At 43.8% G+C, this 20,619-nt stretch overlaps 1 protein-coding gene and 1 long non-coding RNA gene across 2 annotated transcripts in view; one reads left to right on the forward strand and one right to left on the reverse strand.

Annotated features, from left to right (window-relative positions):
• The window catches only part of pals1b (protein associated with LIN7 1, MAGUK family member b), a 24,848-nt gene extending 4,258 nt beyond the window's left edge, over positions 1 to 20,590 (reverse strand). Inside the window, exons 1-11 of the mRNA XM_042094916.1 lie at positions 20,306 to 20,590; positions 15,640 to 16,156; positions 13,648 to 13,680; positions 12,617 to 12,828; positions 9,505 to 9,582; positions 5,743 to 5,871; positions 4,593 to 4,754; positions 1,722 to 1,796; positions 1,234 to 1,417; positions 896 to 964; positions 240 to 314 (exon numbers count right to left, since the gene is read on the reverse strand). Of these exons, the coding sequence (XP_041950850.1) occupies positions 240 to 314; positions 896 to 964; positions 1,234 to 1,417; positions 1,722 to 1,796; positions 4,593 to 4,754; positions 5,743 to 5,871; positions 9,505 to 9,582; positions 12,617 to 12,828; positions 13,648 to 13,680; positions 15,640 to 16,042 (1,420 nt within the window). The 5' untranslated portion in view covers positions 16,043 to 16,156; positions 20,306 to 20,590. The remainder of the gene's footprint in view (positions 1 to 239; positions 315 to 895; positions 965 to 1,233; positions 1,418 to 1,721; positions 1,797 to 4,592; positions 4,755 to 5,742; positions 5,872 to 9,504; positions 9,583 to 12,616; positions 12,829 to 13,647; positions 13,681 to 15,639; positions 16,157 to 20,305) is intronic.
• LOC121711364 lies at positions 16,090 to 19,801 on the forward strand. Its single transcript, XR_006032292.1, has 3 exons — positions 16,090 to 16,169; positions 17,114 to 17,155; positions 19,728 to 19,801. It is a non-coding gene; the product is annotated as an uncharacterized LOC121711364 (long non-coding RNA).
• Positions 20,591 to 20,619: the final 29 nt, after the last annotated feature.

Below are 20,619 nucleotides of genomic sequence, written 5' to 3' on the forward strand. Positions count from 1 at the left end.
ACACAGACAACAGTACATAAGCCTACGAAGTCACAACACACGCACACAAACCTGTGAGTTAAACCTAGGATATCTGATCTCAACTGACCTTTGTGAGTGTCCTTCAACAATCCACGGATATGGATTTGCTGGGTTTGAATGTGTGTGTGTGTGTGTGTGTGTATGTGTGTGTGTGTGTGTGTGTGTGTGTGTATGTGTGTGTGTGTGTGTGTGTGTGTGTGTGCTTCTGTGTTGCTCACCTGTGCTTCTGTCAAGTTTGCGCACACTCCTCTTTCTAGTTTTCTTGCCCTTGTTCTTGGCACACCAGATCTTTCCTGAGAGCAGAGCGATGGAGATTAGAGAGACAAGCACATACACCTCCACAGCAAGAGTCAACTCTGTTTTAACCCTATTCTAACTGCAAGCTAAGTTTCTTGTGTTGTCTTGAGGATCAAAAATGATTAGCCACTATGTTTAACGGAGGACAAAACTCATTTTTTCAACTTTTCCTTGAGTGGCCACAGATATTTTTTTGTAATGAATAGCAGGTTATGTCTTGAAGCAAAATAGATTTGCCGTTTGAAATTGAATTAGGCCAATTTATTTTCAGGTTTTACTAAAGGTCATTTTTTACAGTTAGGACTAAGGGAGTACACAGAATATTACAACAATATATTGTCACCTTCCTAAAATAATGGCATATGTCTTTTTTTCCGTTTTTTCAGAAAACACAACAAAGTTAACCAACAAATGAATAGAGATGATTTGTCAAAAAATTACTTGAGCCATTATTTTACAAAGGTGATGATACGTAAAATGTATATTTGTAAATGTATATTTATATGTATGTGTATATTTGTACACATAAAGCTATATATGGGGCTGTGTCCGTATGCCTGCGGGACTGTGTTATTACCTGCATTTTCTGGGTTCTTATCTGTAATTATCTTCTTCAGAGTTTCCCTCTGTTGCTGGAAGGTCTTTCCTGTTAAAGTGAGAGAGAAAGAGAAAGGGGGGAGGGAGGGAGAGAGAGGGAGAAAGAGAGAATGGATGTAGCAAATTAAAAAAAATTCACGGCTGATCAAAAAAAGACAAAGATGCCAGACTCTCTTCACGAAGTGAAATGATGTAGTGAGTCAGGAAACTGGGCTAGTGCTGGATGGGTCCCAGATGAAAATGTGTGTGTGTGTGCTCTTCTACGTCCAGAGCCCCAGTGTTCTCCCACCCAGTCCCCCAGTGTTTGGTGCCTCTTACCAGGGACGAGGCCTGCGAGGGGCTGGTTGTCCACTTCACCGTCCCTGTAGGCCTGCCACCAGTTGGGGTCATCCTGGCTGATGATGTGCAGGATGTCCCCCCGCTGGAAGGACAGGCCCAGTTCTCGGCACGGCAAGTAGGGGTCCTCCGAGGGGTCGTAATCAAAGTAGGCCTTCACGTGCATCTGAGGGAGGAGGAGAGATGGTCAGGGGGGGTCAGGGTGCTATTCTGAAAGTCAGCCACAACAGCAGCAAGGGCATAATGGCAAAGGCATGCATACCCTATGTGTAAGCGTGCACACACACACACACACACACACACACACACACACACAGAGAGAGAGAGATACACAGACACAGACACAGACACACACACACACACACACACACACACACACATTGTACACACCTCTTGAATGATGCATATGACTAGTGATTTACCTAATTTTCCATCCACACACACAAACAGAAACACACACATAAACCCACCACACTTTGCCGGTTTGTAGGGTTCTCGCAGGAGTTGGGGATGAGCAGTAAGGTAAGTGTGCCATTCATAGCCAACTGCACAGAGAGAGAAGAATGAAGGGAGGGAGAGAAGGGGGGACAGAGAGAGAGAGAGAAACACATTAGCAGTGTGCACATGTATCTATAGCCACGTTTACATGGACACTTTTACAGGTTTTTTACAACTGTTCACACACATTTTTAACACACACATTATTTTAAAGCACTTTTCTTGATACTCAAACCACATCACATGGAAGGGGGGACCTCACTAGTAACCACCACCAATGTGTAGCACCCACCACGGCAACCATTATGCGCCAGAACGCTCACCACACACCAGCTTGAGGTGGAGAGTGAGGGAGTGCATGAGCCAATTACAGTGGGGGATGATTAGGGGGCCAGATTGAATGAGCCAGGTTGGGAATTTAGCCAGGACACCGGGGAACTCCCTACTCTTCGCGATAAGTGCCATGGGATCTTTAATGACCACAGTGAGTCAGGACCTCGGTTTAACGTCTCACCGAAGGACGGCATCTCCTACAGTGTCCCCATCACTGCACTGGGGCATTGGGATCTATCTTTTTGGCCACCTGAGTGCCACCTACTGGCCACCCACCAACACCACTTCCAGCAGCAACCTAGTTTTCCAAGGAGGTCTCCCATTCAAGTACTAACCAGGCCCACACATGCTTAGCTTCAGTGATTCAGCTAAGACATGGTATCTGTTGGTCTGGCTGCTGACTAAAACTCTATGTCTATTTTTCAAAACTCTACACACAAAACCCACAATTGCTCACAAAATGCAAAATGCCTCAAATCTCCAGCAAAATGACACACAACATTCAAAATGTCATAAACACATCTTTAAAGCAAACATTCGCCTCACATTATAAACACTTTTCTCATAATATGACATTTTGGATACATCATGTACACACTGTGCTCAAAACCTAAAGCTCTTCTGTCTTTCATGGGATTTATATATGTATTCCATACAAGAGTGAAAGTTATGGTATCTAAAGAGAGAAGTTGAAATACACAGTAAAAATGCAAGCAATATTGAAACCAAAAATAGTGATTTTTGCCAAATAAGTTGCTGTTGTGAATACAGTATTTTACAGCCAACAAGAAAAAAAACAAAGCAAAATACAATGACCACCAGATGTACATGGAGTTCTGAAAACGACTGACTACTATCAAATGACTGCTTTTTCCAAAGAAATGTGTGTGTGTGTGTGTGTGTGTGTGTGTGTGTGTGTGTGTGTGTGTGTGTGTGTATGCGTGTGTGTGTGTGTGTGTGTGTGTGTGTGTGGGGGGGGGGGGGGGTCGTGTATGTATTCATAGGCCTATAGGCACTTTCAACTGCAGAAACAAACATTCCTAAGCATTCCTAAGGCATTTCTGGAGGCACAGAACAATGTATTGAGCTAATGGTAACTTGGGGACAAACAAAAATAGAATAAGTCGACTTTTTGTAGAACATAAGCTAAAGTCTGATTACTGTAATTTTCCTTTCAAAGTATCTGCATTGGTTCTAACCTATCAACCGGAAATCTTCTGGGAGCAGATTGAAAGGGTCTATACCTATATAGACAGCATAGTGTATCTATTCATAGGCCTATACTAAGGCAATGATTGGATGGTGTTCATTAATGTAATGAGTGTTTACACATGTGAAGAGAGAGAGTCAAGAACTGGTGATTTAGTGTGCCATTTTGATGGGTTGTGTTGAAAAACGAAATCAAGTTACTTCCTGTTAGATTTTTGTGTGTTAGGTAGAAAATTGTGTGTGGTATTTTGCAAAATGTGTTTTAGGAGTCACTGAGAATTAGTGGTTTTGCAGATTTGGTGTGGGGTTATGGCTTTTGAAAGACATGTTTAGAAAATTGTGTGACAAGCAAAGATTTAGTGTGTGAGCAGTTGAAAAAAACTGTAATCTGATTTGAAACGGAACAACACCTCACCGGAATAAAAATTCTCATAAAAACACCTAAATCGGTATACAAATGCCTGATCCGATCAGACATTTTAATCGGAATGAAAGAGGTGGTGTACACCGTTCATATTCCGATTGAACAGCCATGTATACGGTAAATTGGATTGCCTGCTGTATCTTCTCAAGGAAAAGTAGGCAACAACTACCCTGGAAATCCAGAGTTCTCGCACAATGGAATGGAGAGCACAATGGAATTGTCTCTGCGAGACACTCTGGCAAAGAGCAATGATGCACATTACTTTTACCCCAACATTCCGGGGAACCAGCTAAACTGATGAAGACAGCGCTGCAACGTTGGAGGACAGTACACATTGGTCGTAGTGTTATCCGATTGCGTCGAAGTCCGAAATAATTCAGAGTAAACATGGTCTAGTGTTATCCAATTGCGTGCAGTGAGATTTTTAAATGCATGCTTGTTGTCGCCCCTCGAGTTGGGCCATTACATTGTTCTTTGCCAGACCCTTAATCTTTCTAGATTATCAGGGTCTGGATTTTCCAGGCTAGGCAACAACGGCTATTCCGATCAAAGATTCTAAAGCGCTTGAGAGCACCTAATCGGAATAGAACGTACCCCACGTAAATAGACAGATGTAAACAAAAAAAACAGTCCATGTAAACGTGGCTTATGTGTTTAAGTGTGTGTTGTTCATTGGGTATATGTGTGTGTTTGTTTATTTGTGTATGTATGTGTTTCTTTATTTTTGTATATGTGTGTTGAAGTGTGTGTGAGTGTTTGTGTATTTGTGTATGTGTCTGTTTATATGTGTGTGAGTGTTTGTTTATTTGTGTATGTGTGTGTTTAAGTGTGTGTGAGTGTTTGTTTATTTGTGTGTGTGCGTGTGTGTATGTCTTACCATCATCTCCTGTACTTCGCTGATGTTCTTGCCCCTGACGGGGATGCCGTTGATCTCTAGGATCTCGTCCTCTTCCCTCAACAGCCCGCTGCGCTCCGCTGCTCCCCCCTTCACCACACGGCTTACCACCACACGCTGCTGCTCATTACGCACTGTTGCTCCCTAACACACACACACACACACACACACACACCATGCACATAACACACACACACACACACACCATGCACATATCACATGCACACACACACACACAACACAAAACATACACACACACGCGCACACACACACACACACACACACACACACACACACACAAACACATTGTAGGTTAATCTTCCCAGATCCTGGATTCACAGGTGGTCCTTTGTGGTCTTTAAATAGCTTAACACTAACATGCTCTTAACAATTAAGACCGTACTACTACTAAGATGCATTGTACACACATACATAATTAAAGCAACACCATGGAGTTTTTCAACCTTCATAATATATTTCCAAGACCCTTGTGATGGTACATCGACTTACAATGGGTTGAATGACACGTCTGCCATAGCCTGACGGGGTCTGTATCGCTTTTACTGGCACTACGGAACTTCAGGGTTCTGGTAGTAACCCGAGCACAAAAAGAACTACAAAATTCGATTGCTTTTTAGGGCATACCTCACTTTTCCCCCCCCAGTAGCCAATAGGCTACTATAATGATGCTGGCCTGCAAACGTGAGCTACGCGATCTTTTGGTGTTTGAAAAAAATAAAACCCATGAAATTATATTCATATGACATGCTGAAATAAATGCCTCTGTACCTGGGATGAAGACATTTCACACGCAACGCAGGCAGTCTGCCCAAGACGTGAGAACTCCTTTTGCAGAGTTTGGGGGTATTGGCTTGTCAACAAATGCACATGTATGGTGTAACCTTGAGAGATTTTACGGCAGTAGTAGAAGACAATACTGTTCCCCAACTGTAGGGGGACCCCGAGAGCAAAACTTACATGGCGTTGCTTTAAAATGTATAGATCTGTGTGTACAGTGTGTGTGTGTGTGTGTGTGTGTGTGTGCGTGTGTGTGTGTGTGTGTGTGTGTGTGTGTGTGTGTGTGTGTGTGTGTGTGCGAGAGAGTCTTTGTTTAGTGTTTAGTAAATCCTACCAGGGGTATGTCCCGAGTCTTCTGCAGCCGTACGAGTTTGACTGTGTCTCCATACTGAGAGAGGGCCATTTCACTGGGCTCAGGGTCCACTTCCTGCTCTGCCACACCGTCATGGGCCTCCATCAGAGCCTATCGGAGAAAGGGTGAGACAGAGAAGGATGGAGGAGAAAGAGAGAGATGGAGTGGGGGAGAGAGAGGGAGATGGGGAATGGGAGATTGGAAAGAGGGGAGATGGAATGGTACAGAGTCAGAAAAATGAAGGGATGGAGAGGGGGAAAAGAGAGATATGACACAAGAACATTGAGAGGGAAGAGTGGAGAGGAGAGGTAAGGAGAGGGCCAGTATTAACCAAAGGAAAAGAAACAAGCCTATTTGAGTCTTCAGACTGAAGCATCTGCAGATCACCCAAAGCCTGTCACTTCAATATACAAATGGAAAAGATGGAGCAAGGCCCAATGTCATAGCATGTGTGTGTATGTGTAAGTGTGTGTGTGTGTGTGTGTGTGTATGTGTGTCTGTGGGGCTTGTCAAGTTGTGTCATCTCTAGTGTTGACCATAGACATGAAAACAGCCAAAGCAGACATGGTGTTCAGGGAACGCTAATGAGGGGTCATTCAGGGGCACTGAATCCTGAACCCCCCAGTTGTGAGGGGGCAGTTCTAATTAGTGTTGCCTTTTCATAATAGCAGCTCAGACTGAGCAGTAGTGAAACTATGGCTGGCAGAAATGGACCACAGAACAAATAGGGAGAAATTTCCTACTCGAACTGCAACCACATGTGAACCCCCTCTGGCCAAAATTAATGTTTAAACCTCTTGAACATGTCTATTGGGTGTTACCAGACACGAGTGAAATAAACGGTAAACACCATGGCTGAGTATTTATGGTTTAGATGGCCAGTACACCTGTTGATGTTTTAGAATATCGAATCAGAACAGTTGCGTGAATACATCTATGCTGACCGGGACCATCTCATTTTGAGGTAATCATTTACATTAGTATTTCAATTATTAGGATTAAAGGGACATTAAGTTGATTTTATTCTTCCCAAATTTGGATTGTTTCAGTGATATTATTCATATTTTTGATAATATGATCCCTCATTCCTCATAAACCTTGTAGATGTCTGTTAATGCTAGCAGGTCTACAAGGAATGTAATGCTAATTCTAACCTATTTCTTCCATACAGGTTTGGGGCAGCCGTGGCCCACTGGTTAGCACTCTGGACTTGTAACCGGAAGGTTGCTGGTTCAAGCCCTGACCAGTGGGCCGCGGCTGAAGTGCCCTTGAGCAAGGCACCTAACTCCTCAAGTGCCGCTGTGGTTGCAGGCAGCTCACTGCGCCGGGATTAGTGTGTGCTTCACCTCACTGTGTGCTGTGTTTCACTAATTCACGGATTGGGTTAAATGCAGAGACCAAATTTCCCTCATGGGATCAAAAGAGTATATATACTGACTTATACTCACACATACAAAACGTAACTATCTGCTAAACAGACATTTTCCCCATTTCCTGCTTGCCCCTCTTCCACACAGCCCACAGCAAGATGTCTCTCATCATCTCATCTAGTCTTGTGTCAACTGCCTTCTGCTTGTTAGCCGTTAGCCAGCATTGCTGTCCAGCAGCTGTTTCCTCTGGCTCATCTGACGTGACAAGCTCAGCGCTCTCCGCAATTAATGGGTGTCAGTCTGAATTAGGCTCCCCACACATGCTAAAGCCAGAGGCTGGGAAGAGAGAGAGAGGGAGAGAGAGGGAGGGAGAGAGAGCAGGAACCTGTGCTAGGGCTAAGCCCTGAACGGACTGGCAATCTCAGCGCTAATCTCCCAGCATCCCACTCACCGCCACAATAGCCATCACAGGGGTGTGCCAGAGAGAGAGCTCACCACACATGGACACGACACCCAACAACCAACACACACACACACACACACACACACACTGCTTCACCAACTTCAACGCAGACGCATGTATAAATACAGATACATAAACAGATGCATACAGGCACACCCTTCAACCAACAGACACAGACAGTGTGTTCGGATACCGATGCCTTCCATACACAATTATGGAGACAAAGCTATGAGTATGACCACTCAGTAATCACTCCCAGTGTTTCCCATACATTGACTTATTTGTGGCGGCCCACCACAATATCAACATTGACCACCACACAATGATCTTCCAGGTTGTACTAAATTGTGCTTAAATCTGGTTAGCATCATAACCACGCTGCGCTAATTTGTTAAAAACTGTTGCATTCAAGTTAATTCTGCAAACCTACCACCACAAATATAATTTAATTCTGTGGGAAACACTGACTCCACATAGTGATGTTGATGTTGACACAATGAACTTCACATCTCTCAACATCCTGACTCTTTATGTTCCCCTTATCTCTCTTCTCTTTCTGTCTCTCCATGTCTTTCATCCTCTCTTCCACTTCCTCAGTTCCTCAGCCTCACACAGTGCACGCCACATAGCCTTTAGTCTTACCAGTCCACATTTTCCACACTGTTTCACCAATGAATCGGTTGTTTGTTGGTCTGTAAATACCACACAGGTGGGCAGACATACACCACACATGTAGATGTCGCCTAAAGGGCCCCACAGACACAAAAAACACACACATATCTATAAAGAAACAAGCACACAGACAGAGACACACGTGCCTGCACACACACACAAACACACACACACACAGACACAGACACAGACACAGACGCACGCACACACACACACACACACACACACACACACACACACACACACACACACACACACACAATAACTCTCTCTCTTGGGAAAACACACCCTTGTGGCGCTTCTCCCCAAGCCGAGACCCTGGCACCATGCCCGCGGGGGCGTGAATACAGACGGCTGGGGCGCGATCAGGGCTAATCCTCGTCGTGGGCACCCTGCCCTGTCCTCTCTCCCTCTCTCATCTGCCTGACCCATGGCACGCAACCCTGCCCAGAATCCACCCGTCTGCCAGCTCACTCACTCGCTCAATCACTCCCACCCGCTTGTGTCTGAGGCGATCTGGGAGCCTTTGCTGGATATGGCTCTTTGTTGTGACTGGACGCTGTCACTTACATGCGAATCGCTTTTTCTTAGAGGTGGTGCAGAGGTCTACGTGCACAGATTTTCTTTGCCTGTATTGGTCTGACCTTGTGATCCGATTTCATTCCCTTGTGTTGTTGGGACTTTGTGGGACCTCAAAAATAGGACCTTATTGTGTGTGTGGTCTTAGCAAGTCAAATGAGCTTGTATGAGTCTTTGTATGTCAAAGTGGCATTGAGATTCCGAGTAAGTGGTCTATTTTCGTAGTCCAAGTGAGTTCACCTAGTTCTATGCTCATTGGCAGTTTGGTATATGTGGCGAAGTTTGTGCGAAGTTTGTGTGTATTCACAGCAGGTGTGTGTGTGTGTGTGTCTCCGACTGATTTGTCTAAGTACAGTACCTGGTATGCGTGTACTCAATGCGTGTCTTTGTTAATAGGTGTCCATGTGTCGCCCAATTGTATCTGTGTCTGAAGTCTGGATTTGTCTGTCTGTTTGTTTGTGTGTGTTTGTTAGTCTGTGTATGCCTATGTTGTCTTAGTGCACTTGTGCGTGAAAGTCTTACCCCCAGGCAACACTGAAAACAAAACTGAAGCAGAGTGTACGCGCCATGCAAGTACAGCGCAAAAAAAAAAAAAAAAACGTACGTTAGTGCCCCTCTATCAAATCATCTGCTAACAGATTGAGGCGAATTCTTGCCTACCTGGACGTGGGGAGAGGTGAGCAGTGCTTTGAGTTCCAGGCCCTCCTTGTGCCGGCTGGACTGGATGGCACTCTCCACCTGAAGAGAGAAGAAGGTGAAGAGGAGGATGGAAATAAGGAAAGTTTCTAAAATTCAGTTGCAACATAACAAAACATATATTTTCTTTCTGTTTTATATATGGTGACAGGCAAGTGGGAGAGAGAGATCAGGCTGAATTCAGGAAACGGCCTCGAGCTGCATTCGAACCTAGAACTCTGGGCACTTGGACTTGTATCTGATGTGCGTTCAAATTCGCAAACATGTGCGAACGTTTGCAAACAGTCTGCGGAGGTAGTTCTCCACAAACATACAGTGGAACTTGATGAAGGACGTGAGCTTGATGAAGGTAACAATGCAATTACCGTTACAATGGAATGTTATCACCAAATCGTTCAAATTTAACTGTTCAAAGAAAACATGTTCACCACGAACGTTCGCCACATTTGAACGCACCTCTGTGCACCCTGAGGACTCTTGCACCACAGCCCCCCCCCCCCCCCCCCCGCCCCCAAAAGGACCCTGAAGGTTCTAAACAGCATCTCAGACAACAAATAGCACAACGTTTTCACAAAATAAATATTCAACTGGAAGTGAGAACCCTTTAAAGCTTGTGCACAAAATCTAGAAAAGAACTTACTCCTTTTAAGAGGGCAACATTTATCTTTCAATAGTTAAAAAAAACATAGTGATTTAAAGACTTTTGATAGTGATTTAAAGACTTTTGCAACTAAAAGTACAGCCATATTTTATCTATATTTTATGTAGCTTTGCAAGACTCATACATCCGGATGTCTATCCAGGACAGCCCAGTTAGCACCTGGGTGATGCTGGTATGCACAGAGGTGACCAGGGTCATCTCAAAGGGCTTTGGAGAGTGCAGCCAAGGATTGAGCTACACTTGAGTTGTCCCCTGCAACTTGGAGCTTTAGCTGGGATTCTAATTAACTTAAGTTAACAGGTGTGTGTGTGACGTGTGTGACAATACAAGGGAACTGATATCAGTTACATGGCCCAGAGTGGTCATGGTGTTTTAAAGGAGTTTAGTGCCTGATAGACAACACGAAACACTGTAGTACTGATATTATTAAGTTAACAGTGACCAAAGCACGCAAAAGCTTAACTGATATTTTTCATAGTATTCTTATATTTTAAAGAATGTTTTAACTTCTGAAATGTCTTAATATGATGATTTACAAATATTTAAAACATCATATATTAGAGGAGAAAAACATGTTCACTTTCTCAACACATCAAATCAAAAGTTCTGAATAGATTCTGACAAATGTCATCGAATGTAGATGTCAAGTACCCACTGTAAAAAAGTCTAGGGCAAAATAGTCTGTACTCTACACAAATACAAAAATTCACACACTTTCCCTACATGCCAACACACATAGCATTCATCACCTGGGTAGCCGTGGCCTACTGGTTAGGGCTTCGGGCTTGTCTGAAGGGTTGCCGGTTCGATCCCCGACCCAGTAGAAAAAATGTGGGTGAGGCAAGTGGTTGAGCACTGCTCTCCCATGCCCACACCCACGGCTGAAGTGCCCTTGAGCAAGGCACCTAACCCCTCACTGCTCCCTGAGCGCCGCTGTAGCAGGCAGCTCACTGCTCCAAATTAGTGTGTGCTTCTGTTCACTGTGTGCTGTGTGTGTTTCACTAATTCACGGATTGGGATAAATGCAGAGACCAAATTTCCCTCACGGGATCAAAAGAGTATATATACTTAAATATACTTATACTTACTTATATACCTTAAAATAATGAGATATTTTTCTATGTGTAATTTCAAATCAAGACGTCATGCTGACAAATCTGATGATCTTTCTCTTTCTCTGTCACAGGTACGAGATGACATAAGATACACAGTCAGTCAACCAATCACTCTCCCTCTCTCTTTTCCCTCTTTCTTTCTCTCTCTCTCTCTCTCCTCCCCTCCCCTCTTGCTACCTCGTTCACCCTTAGGTCGGAAGGGGATTACCGGTCGTGCCAGCCAATCAGAGTACAGGAGGCCATAGCCACTTAGTTTAGACACACTGACGCTCAAACAATTTCTGTCTTGTTAAGCACGTGGGAGCTGTACACAGGTGTATGTGTATGTATGTGTGTGTGTTTGTGTGTGTGTGTTTTTCATCCCCCCCCCCCCCCCCCCCGGCCCACAATCTCCTTCCCCCTACACACTCTGCTCTGCACTGTCAAGCACAACGAGGACAGACTCCTTCTCCACACTCACTTTCAGATGTCTCAGGAACCTCACAATATACAAGGGAACCAGTTTGTCTCCCTTACACTCTTACCTTTCCCTACTGTTCCCTACTGTTCCACTGGATTCATTTTAGACACACACACAGATATGACAATGCATGATCTACTTTAGACATCACAGCTGCTAAATTCCTTATCACCGGTCTAAGACATCTCACTCACACACTCTACTCGAATCAATCTTACTCAACAGCTTAAGCGGTATTATGACTATGAGCTGGCTGTATTGCTGTGTCATTAAGCCTCCCCATTTATCCACTGGTGCCAGTACAGACCTCAGTATACCAATAGCCATACCCAAAAGCTATTGTTAATAAGGCCAAACTATACAGGGTGTGGCTATAATAACCAGACAGTCATTTTTAAAAGTATATACGAGTTATACAAGTGACACGTTTTCTTTCTTACAACTGAATTAACACATTAGCCTCATTATTTGATACCCACACCATTTACATTGCATGACACTGGACTTATTACAGTGGAACAACACAACTAGGTATAGTGCAATAAAATGTAATATATATATAAATTGCAATATGTAAAATGTAAAATGTGTGAGAAACAGCATATTAATACATTGTAATAACATACACCTCTGAGAGTTTAAGTACTATGTAATTCATAAATACGTATTCAACCGTATACTCAAGTACAGTATCTGCAATGCAAGGAGGTCTAGGGATAAAATGAAGCATGGTCAGGTTAATACAGTGCCAAGCCAGCTGACATTAGCCATGCTCCATGTTGGCTGGCGTGCCGTGTGTGTGCATGTGTGTTTGTGTGTGTGTGTGCATGGTGTGCCTACCTCCTGGCAGAGCCTCTGTGCCTGGGCAGTGAGGGGGAAGGGGGGGCTGACGCGCTGCATGCCCAAGGCGATGGCGCAGTGCAGCTGGAAGGCCGTCTGGAAGTCGGAGGTCCGCAGCAGCTCCACCACTAGCTGCAGGTCCTCCTGGCTCTGCTGGTCCGCGCCCAGGCAGTGGTGCACTTGCTCCAGGGACACCAGCAGGTCATCCAACTCTGGTACACACACACACACACACACAGAGAGACACGCTGATGAGTATAAAGGTGTCCGCAAGGGTCTGGTACGGTAGTGACACATTCTACTTAACCACAGTGGCACCAGTCTAGTGTGTGTGTGCGTGTGAGTGAGTGTGTGTGATACTCTGTCACTTTCTGTGATCTGTGTTGTGTTTTGTGTTAAGCATTTTCAATGCATTTTTTAAGCATTTTAACTGGTAGCTGTGCAATATATTGCCCATCAGGGAACTTCTGCTTTTTGAGCAACCAAACAAACACCCACATATTGACACCTTTGTGTTTTTTTTGACACCTGAGGTGCGTTCAAATTCAGCAAACAATGGCGAACATTTGTGGTGAATTTGAACGATTTGGTGTTAACATTCCATTGTAACAGTAATTGCATTGTTGCCTTCGTCAAACTAACGTCCAGTTCCACTGTATGTTCGCGGAGAACTACCTCCTACGACTGTTTGCGAGTGTTCGCAAACGTTCGCTGAAAATTCAAGGTTAACGGAAATCTGTTTGCAAACGTTTGCCTATGTTTGCCAATTTGAACGCACCTCTGGTATAAATAAATAAATGAATTTCTGGTACTGTCGTCCACCTCAAACTGGTGTGGCATACGGAGCTCTGGACACTCCGCTCGTCCTCAGACAGGCCATTTGTTAATCTGATGTTTAATTGAGTGTGACACGGGGGTCATAGGCGGTAATGAGGTGAGACTGAAGGTGATTAATTACCTTTGGAGGAGGAGGAAGAGGAGGGAAGGGGGGCACCAGGACACTAATGACACAAAAAGAGACATCAGCTTACCTGACAGATGACTATTATCACGAGGGTAGTCTTCTGAGAGCGGGGACCACAGCAACGTAGAGAATGGGAGAGACAGGCAGACGGTCAGAGAGGTAGGAGGGCAGACAGGCAGGGAGGGAGTCAGACAGACAAGAAAAGAGATTGAATGGGTGAATGTAGCATCCCCAAGGGTGGAGGGGTTTATCCTTTATTAGCAATATTGTCTTTATAATATTATATTAATATTTAAATTATATTTATAATATTTATGTATCACACAACTGTTGTACACCAAAAATAAAGTTTAATCTATCTTTCAAAACTGTCTGTCTAACAAGTGCTTCATTTTGTTCCGTGTTAAAAGAAATACTTTCAAGAAAATGTTTGCTTTATGTTAGGGGACAAGAGAGCACATTCCAAACCATACACATGCCCAATCTATACATAGCATGAGGCTATACACAATGACAGGGTACATATTTAGAGATCATATCATACAGCTGTTTGAAATATGCACATACTACAATGTTTTGGTTTTGAGCATCTTTAAATCATCTTTAAGTTTCAGGCACTATTCATGACAGAATCACAAAAACTCATTCCAGACTACTGAGTGATTGCCTTCCAACTGCTTCCTGTGAACAATTATTTCTCTCTTCGCTCTTTGTGGTCATCTCTCTCTCTCTCTCTTTCTCTCTCTCTCTCTCTCTCTCTCTCTCTCTCTTCTCTCTCTGTTCTTCCAGGACAAAAAAGAATGCATTCCTTGTGACCTGCTCATAATACTGACAGCGTTCCAAACCACACAAACAGATCTCTTTCTCTCCCAGCTGAAAGCACTGCAGAAAATTGCTCTTCAAGACAAACTTGTTTTTAACTGCCCAAAGACACACCATGTCCAAGAGATTTTCATGCAACATAGAAACATATTATGCCGGAACCACTATTCCTGATGTCCAGTACGGACATGTAGGCCTACTCATCTACTCAGGAAGTGGTGAGTACCAAGCACACTTAGGTCTCCTGTTCAGATTATCCCTTGTAATTCTGTGTTAAACTCAGTTTAGCACAATGCGATATATACAGCATGAAATGATAGAGGCCATACAATATGCAACTGTAACAGTTAGGCAGAAGCCTTAGAACTGAATCTTCAAATTTTTTTACAACTATACTATACTATACTATACTATACTATACTATACTATACTATACTATACATATTTTTTTTCAGTTAGACTGATAATACAAATCAACATCATCTCCTGTGCTCTGCTTGACTGTGACTGTGATCTCGATTCAGGATGAAGTGTTCCCTTACGTACAACATGCTTCTGGAACTTGCTTCATGCCAGTGCCACTCTTAATGAGCTTTAATCTTCAGTATCCGGGCATGGGAATTTACAGTCTATTGAGCATACAGAGAGCTAGAGGTTTACACCTCCCAGCTCTCCAACCTCCTTGGCTTCGGTCACACTATAACCCTTTAGGGACAGGCACCCTACACATCAACCACATCTAGAATCATCTAGAATCAAGCCTCTTTCTGCAGCCATTAAGTGCATAGCTTGTGAATATTGTATAACTTTATGGTGTATTTATTCATTCATTAATTTGAGAGGCTACCAAACAGCCAAGGCACTGAACCAGTGAACTTAACAATGGTAATGCATTCTCCGTCTCACATACAGACCAGAACTGAGACACATTGGCAGTGTCACACTAGAGGCAAGTGCTAGTCTCCTACATATAAGTATAGAGGTTCTCTGTAGGTTCTATACTGTAAAAAGCCAAAGATTGTCTGAAATACCAGACAAAGCTTCTGTACCGTTCTGAATAGTCCCTAGAAGACCCTACTGTGACGACCTCATGTGCCACATGATGAATGCAAAGACATGCTGAAGACACAAAGAACTGTTGAGAACCACTGGACCCTTTCAATGAGCCTATTCCAACATGAGAAGAACATTGGCTCCATTCCTCTAGTTATGATGAACCCTTCCAGCATCCACTCACCGAGTCCAGCATCTCCACCGTCAAAGGCTGGCACTGACTCCTTCCTGTCCGACTCAGTTGGCTCAAACGTGGGGTTGTCGATGCCCACCTTGGGACAAGGGTCCTGGGAGAGCTTTTTGAGCCGCAGCGAGGAGTTGATGCTGGTTGTCGTCGTCGTTGTCTGGGCCTGCCGCTGGCGTCCTTCCTCTTCTCGCTTCTTCCTCAGCTCCTCCTGGTAGTGCTGGATGCGCTTCATCTGTGCCGAGCAGCGCGAGGGCTCGGTGTGGGTGGGCGTGGTGGTGTCATCTGTGATGTCGTCCCACTCCAACGCCCCGTGATTGGTCCCAGGTTCGTTGTGAGCTGTGCCCGCAGATCCGGTTTGGGAGTCGCCCATAATGGAGCCATTCATGTGTGATGTGATCATATTTGGATGTGTGTGTGTGTGTGTCTTGCTTTGGCATAAAGAGATCACAGGAATAGGCTATCGAGTACTCTTGTCAAAGAGGCATCCATTGCATGTTCACCATCTTGTTGCCATCTGCAATCCAAAGGTATAGTTGAACTACAATTAGATTCATTTTCAGCACATTAGTACAAGAGACAGCTTGAACTTTGACATTAAAAAAGAAACAAAATGTATTTATATGGAGAGCCTCTCGAAGGTTCTTATTTATTCAACGGTAACAGTAGGGCTACAACTTAACCTAGAAATCTAGACGCGCCCCTAGCGGAAGCAAATTACATTTGCTGCCAGGGCTAGTCTAGCAACTCTCTGTTGGCTTGTGAGCTCCAGAAATCGAAACTTAATCAGGCCAATGAAATCGTGTATAGAGTCGTTAGGTAGGCTTAACATAATGATTGATGGCAGAGTTGCAACGGCTTGAATTCCCTGCTACTTGAAAACAAATAAGATGGATGTTGCTGCTAGCAAACAGTGTGACACGAGTTAAGCTTTTATTAAGTTGGCAAACGTTTGAACTAGCCAACTAGCTCTGCTGGTGGGAAATGCATGGGACTCATAGCGCTGCCGCTGTCATATTGCATGCAGAGGGAATTTGAAAGACAACTGATTATCCCGCCCCTCGGACTGAGCACTGCAAACGGTGAGTTTCCAGACCCTACATTTTAATGTGGGTCTGGCTTGTCAGGCTAGCTACAACTAACAATTGTTTTCATAATTGATTAATCTGTTGATTATTTTCTTGATTAATCAATTAGTTGCTTGATCGATGTCCGAAAATAGTGTAAAATGTCAGTGTTTCCCAAAGTCCAAGCTTATGTCTTCAAATGTCTTGTTTTGTCCAAAGGCCAAAGATATTTAGTTTACTGTAATAGAGGAGTACCGGTAAGTAAAGAGATAGATAGATAGATAGATAGATAGATAGATAGATGGCTGAGCTGAGCTGTACGAGGGGAGCAATGGATAAAGTTTCAACATTTCATGATGACATCATGAAATGTAGTTTAAACATTTCATCTTTGTGTGTTTTTCCAGGTTATAAATGAGACACCCTTGACCAATTACCCAAAACATATGGTAAACCTTTTCTTCTGGCATGGAGATTCATACAAATAAACAAACAAGATATGTCTAAAATAGTGTTCAGAGTTCTTCAGTCTCTGACTTCACACTGAAAGTCAGGAAAGTGTACCTTAGAAGAATAACCTTAGAATGTATGTTACAAGATCAACTCCACAAACACGGATGTGTGTGTATGTTTAAACTTATGCATATGTGTGTTAGGATGTGTGTGTATTGGTGAGTGTATTGTGTGAGCATCTGTGTTTACATTACATTACATTTGGCTGACGCATTTTTAGCCAACTAACAGTGAGAGAGAGAGATAAAGGCAAGGGGACTAAACCACTGTGTAACCTGACCCATGATTGCTGTGGATTACTTTCTATTTAAAGTGTAGTGTGGGTATTAATCAGGATTAGGAAACTTTGGGCATGGGACTACCTACAGCACCACAAGGTGTCTTGCGTGGACTTTGAAGGACACCCCAGCCCTGCCACTCTGTTACTGGGCCCTTATTTGAGTCCCCTCCATTGTCACTACCCAGAATCCTCTGCTTTCTAGTTTTAACTAACCCCCACACTCTAAGCACAACCATATTTTAATATTATTCTGGCATCAACTGCCTGAACTCTGGGATGGATCCATCTACTTCTGCGGATCCCACTATTATTCCAAGCCACCTGGCCACTGTGCCATTAGCGAAACTAGAGGGTGGCATCACATGTTCTCTAACCCATGTAAATTCAAATAGAGAAAGAGATGTAGGGAAACATCACAAAAAGACCAGAAAACTTGTTCTCAGAGAGATAGACAGAGAGAGAGAGAGAGAGAAACCAGAGCCTAAAAAATTGAGAGAGTCACAGCATCAAAAGATGGTTCTTTGGCAAAACCAGTTAAAGGTGCTCTAAGCAATGCTGGGTAACATCACTTCTGTTGACATTCAAACAAAACAGAAAGCTAGCTCGCTACTTCGTCCCCCTCCCTCCAGTGCAATTGAAACTCTCCTAAACGTGCATCTCGTCTGTGATTTGCTGGAACAGTTTGTTTTGTTTTTATGGGCTAGGTTTGCCCAGGTTGTTTTTGTTGCCGTTTCTGGAGCCTGGGCTGTCCACAGAGATCGCGTTTTTTTACAGTGATATTCAGGACACAGACAGCTAGCGGTTGGTTAGGTGATGTTTACAGTAAGTGACATAAAATGTTTTAGCCTAAAACACGCATGGCATCACTTAGAGCACCTTGAAGGTTCCACTCAACCCCTTCAGGGGTTCAATCACGTCTCTGTGATGAGGAGTCCTTGTTGAAGGTTCAGCTGGTTAAACCTGAAAGGTTCCACACGGTTCTCTGACTAGGAGAATAGTCCTTTTCCTTATGAGTAGCAGAGCTGAACACCGCAAAAGCAGGAATTTGGAGTGAATAAAACCAAATTACGTGGAAGAGTGGAGACAACCATTCTCTCTATGTAATGAGTCAGAGAAGGACTGTGAGAGAGGCTTCTACCCTCCTGTGTCTGCTCAGGGGCACGTCGCTCCCGGACACTAACCCCCCACAGAGATAGGTCTAATCAAGCCTGACAGGTCATCACTCTCCTCCCCCTCCCCCATCCTTCACTCTCTCTCTCCCTTTCTCTCCTTTCTCTCCTTGGTGAACTCTTTACGTCGGTGCATCTCTCTCTTGTCCCTCGCTCTCCCAGCCGCTGCCTTTCATCTAGCAGGTCTTTGTCCCTCTTTTCTCTCTCTCTCTGTCTTTTCTTTTTAAACCACCTCTTCCTCGTTCTCTTGGCTATCCCCACCTCTTCCTGGTATTTAGCTCAGTTTAAAGCCCCACATGGCTGATGGGAGGGGAACCATCCTACTCCGCTACCATCTGTTCACCTGTGGCTTTGACGCAACACACACACACACACACATTTTGCCAACGTTTCACATGGTCCTCTCTTTCTATGAACATGAACTCCATGCTTTCCTGTAAACCTTTGCTGTTCGTTTACAATATGTTTTCTCTTTACAAACACTGGGTGATTGATATTTGATGTAGCCTACAATGCTAAAAATCACTAAACTGAGTTAATCAAGTTAACTGATGACCCTGAGCGTAACCTCAACACCAACCTGGGCCATACCCATGACTTTTAATCTGGGACTTTTCAAGGCCTGCCTGAGCTCCCAGCACTCCTCCATTAGTTAGCATATTCCCAATTGAGCTCACTAACTCCAGATTAAAAAGAATGTACATAGGCCTACAGTATAAAGTAGAATCATTTAATGTGTTCATTTAAGTGGAAATGGAATATTCAAAATGTAATTCCATGAATCATTTTAGTGAATTATAAACAAACTATTTATAAAGGGTTAATTTGGATTTCATTCAAATGCAGGAAGATATTAAGGTCAGGTCATAGACCTTAAAACGACAGCATTAATGTTGTTTCACATCGATTCCTAGAGGCATGCATCTATTGGCACGTGTGTTTCTGCTGATGTGATGTTTTCAAAGCACCTGGACAACATCAGAGGATACAGATTAATCATGTGTCGTTATTAAAACGCACAAACTATCACTTTTTTCAAATGTATCATTGCGTTCACAGGCCAAAACTTAAGATCCACGCCACCAAGGACCTACGAACCAAGAGGACAAGTTGCCAAGAAAGGCAGAGGTGGTTATGATGCCTGAGCGAATCCTCGTAACCTCCTAGAAAGTAAGAGCGCCGAATATGGACACAGCTCCGCGGCAGCAGAACACCAACTAATCTCTCGGGTCTAAATATACATTGTTCTCAAAGCATTTAGGTCCATATACGCTGTTGCCCCCGCTCGATTACACTTGTTAAACACAACTTGTGTGTTCTTAGGTGGGGAACTTCTTTGTGCAACACTGTAACGTCTGCGACATCGTAAACTCATTTATCTGCGTTGTTTTGCAACAAAGATTTATCATTCGCCTACTCCAAACGACGAAGTTTCAATACATTCAATACAATACACTGACCTCTCATCTCGTCCCCAGGGTTTAGTGAAGTAGCCTACGTCAGACTAGTACTCTACGGCTAAGTAAATAACATTCCAACAAGGGACGGCGGCGGGGAAGGCATAACATGAAGGCTATTCTAACAACACAAGCCGAATAATTGTAGAAGCTATGTAAGAACTTACAAGTCGACCTTACCGTAAAAGTTGAGATGGGTGGTTGGCCCTTAAATGATTTCCAGGAAACGAAGTCAAGATGCAGAAGAAGACTGGTGAGATACTGTGCGTAATGGTGAGGAAAAAGTTACTCTTTGTATTGTTTTTTTGTAGTGTAGGCCTAGTGGTCTTCGTCCCCGTTGGTCATACGGAGTCTCTAGCCTTTATAAATTGCAGAATCTTAGGGAGGCAGCATGGGCGCTCAGCTTAAGCCATCTCCTTGGCAACTCAACATGTGATCTTTACATGGACGCAGACACGCTCCTCGCCCTCTGAACCACCGCCGCTCCGATGATT

This window comes from Alosa sapidissima, chromosome 6 (assembly GCF_018492685.1).
Source record: "Alosa sapidissima isolate fAloSap1 chromosome 6, fAloSap1.pri, whole genome shotgun sequence".
In the NCBI taxonomy this organism is placed as follows: Eukaryota; Metazoa; Chordata; class Actinopteri; order Clupeiformes; family Clupeidae; genus Alosa; species Alosa sapidissima.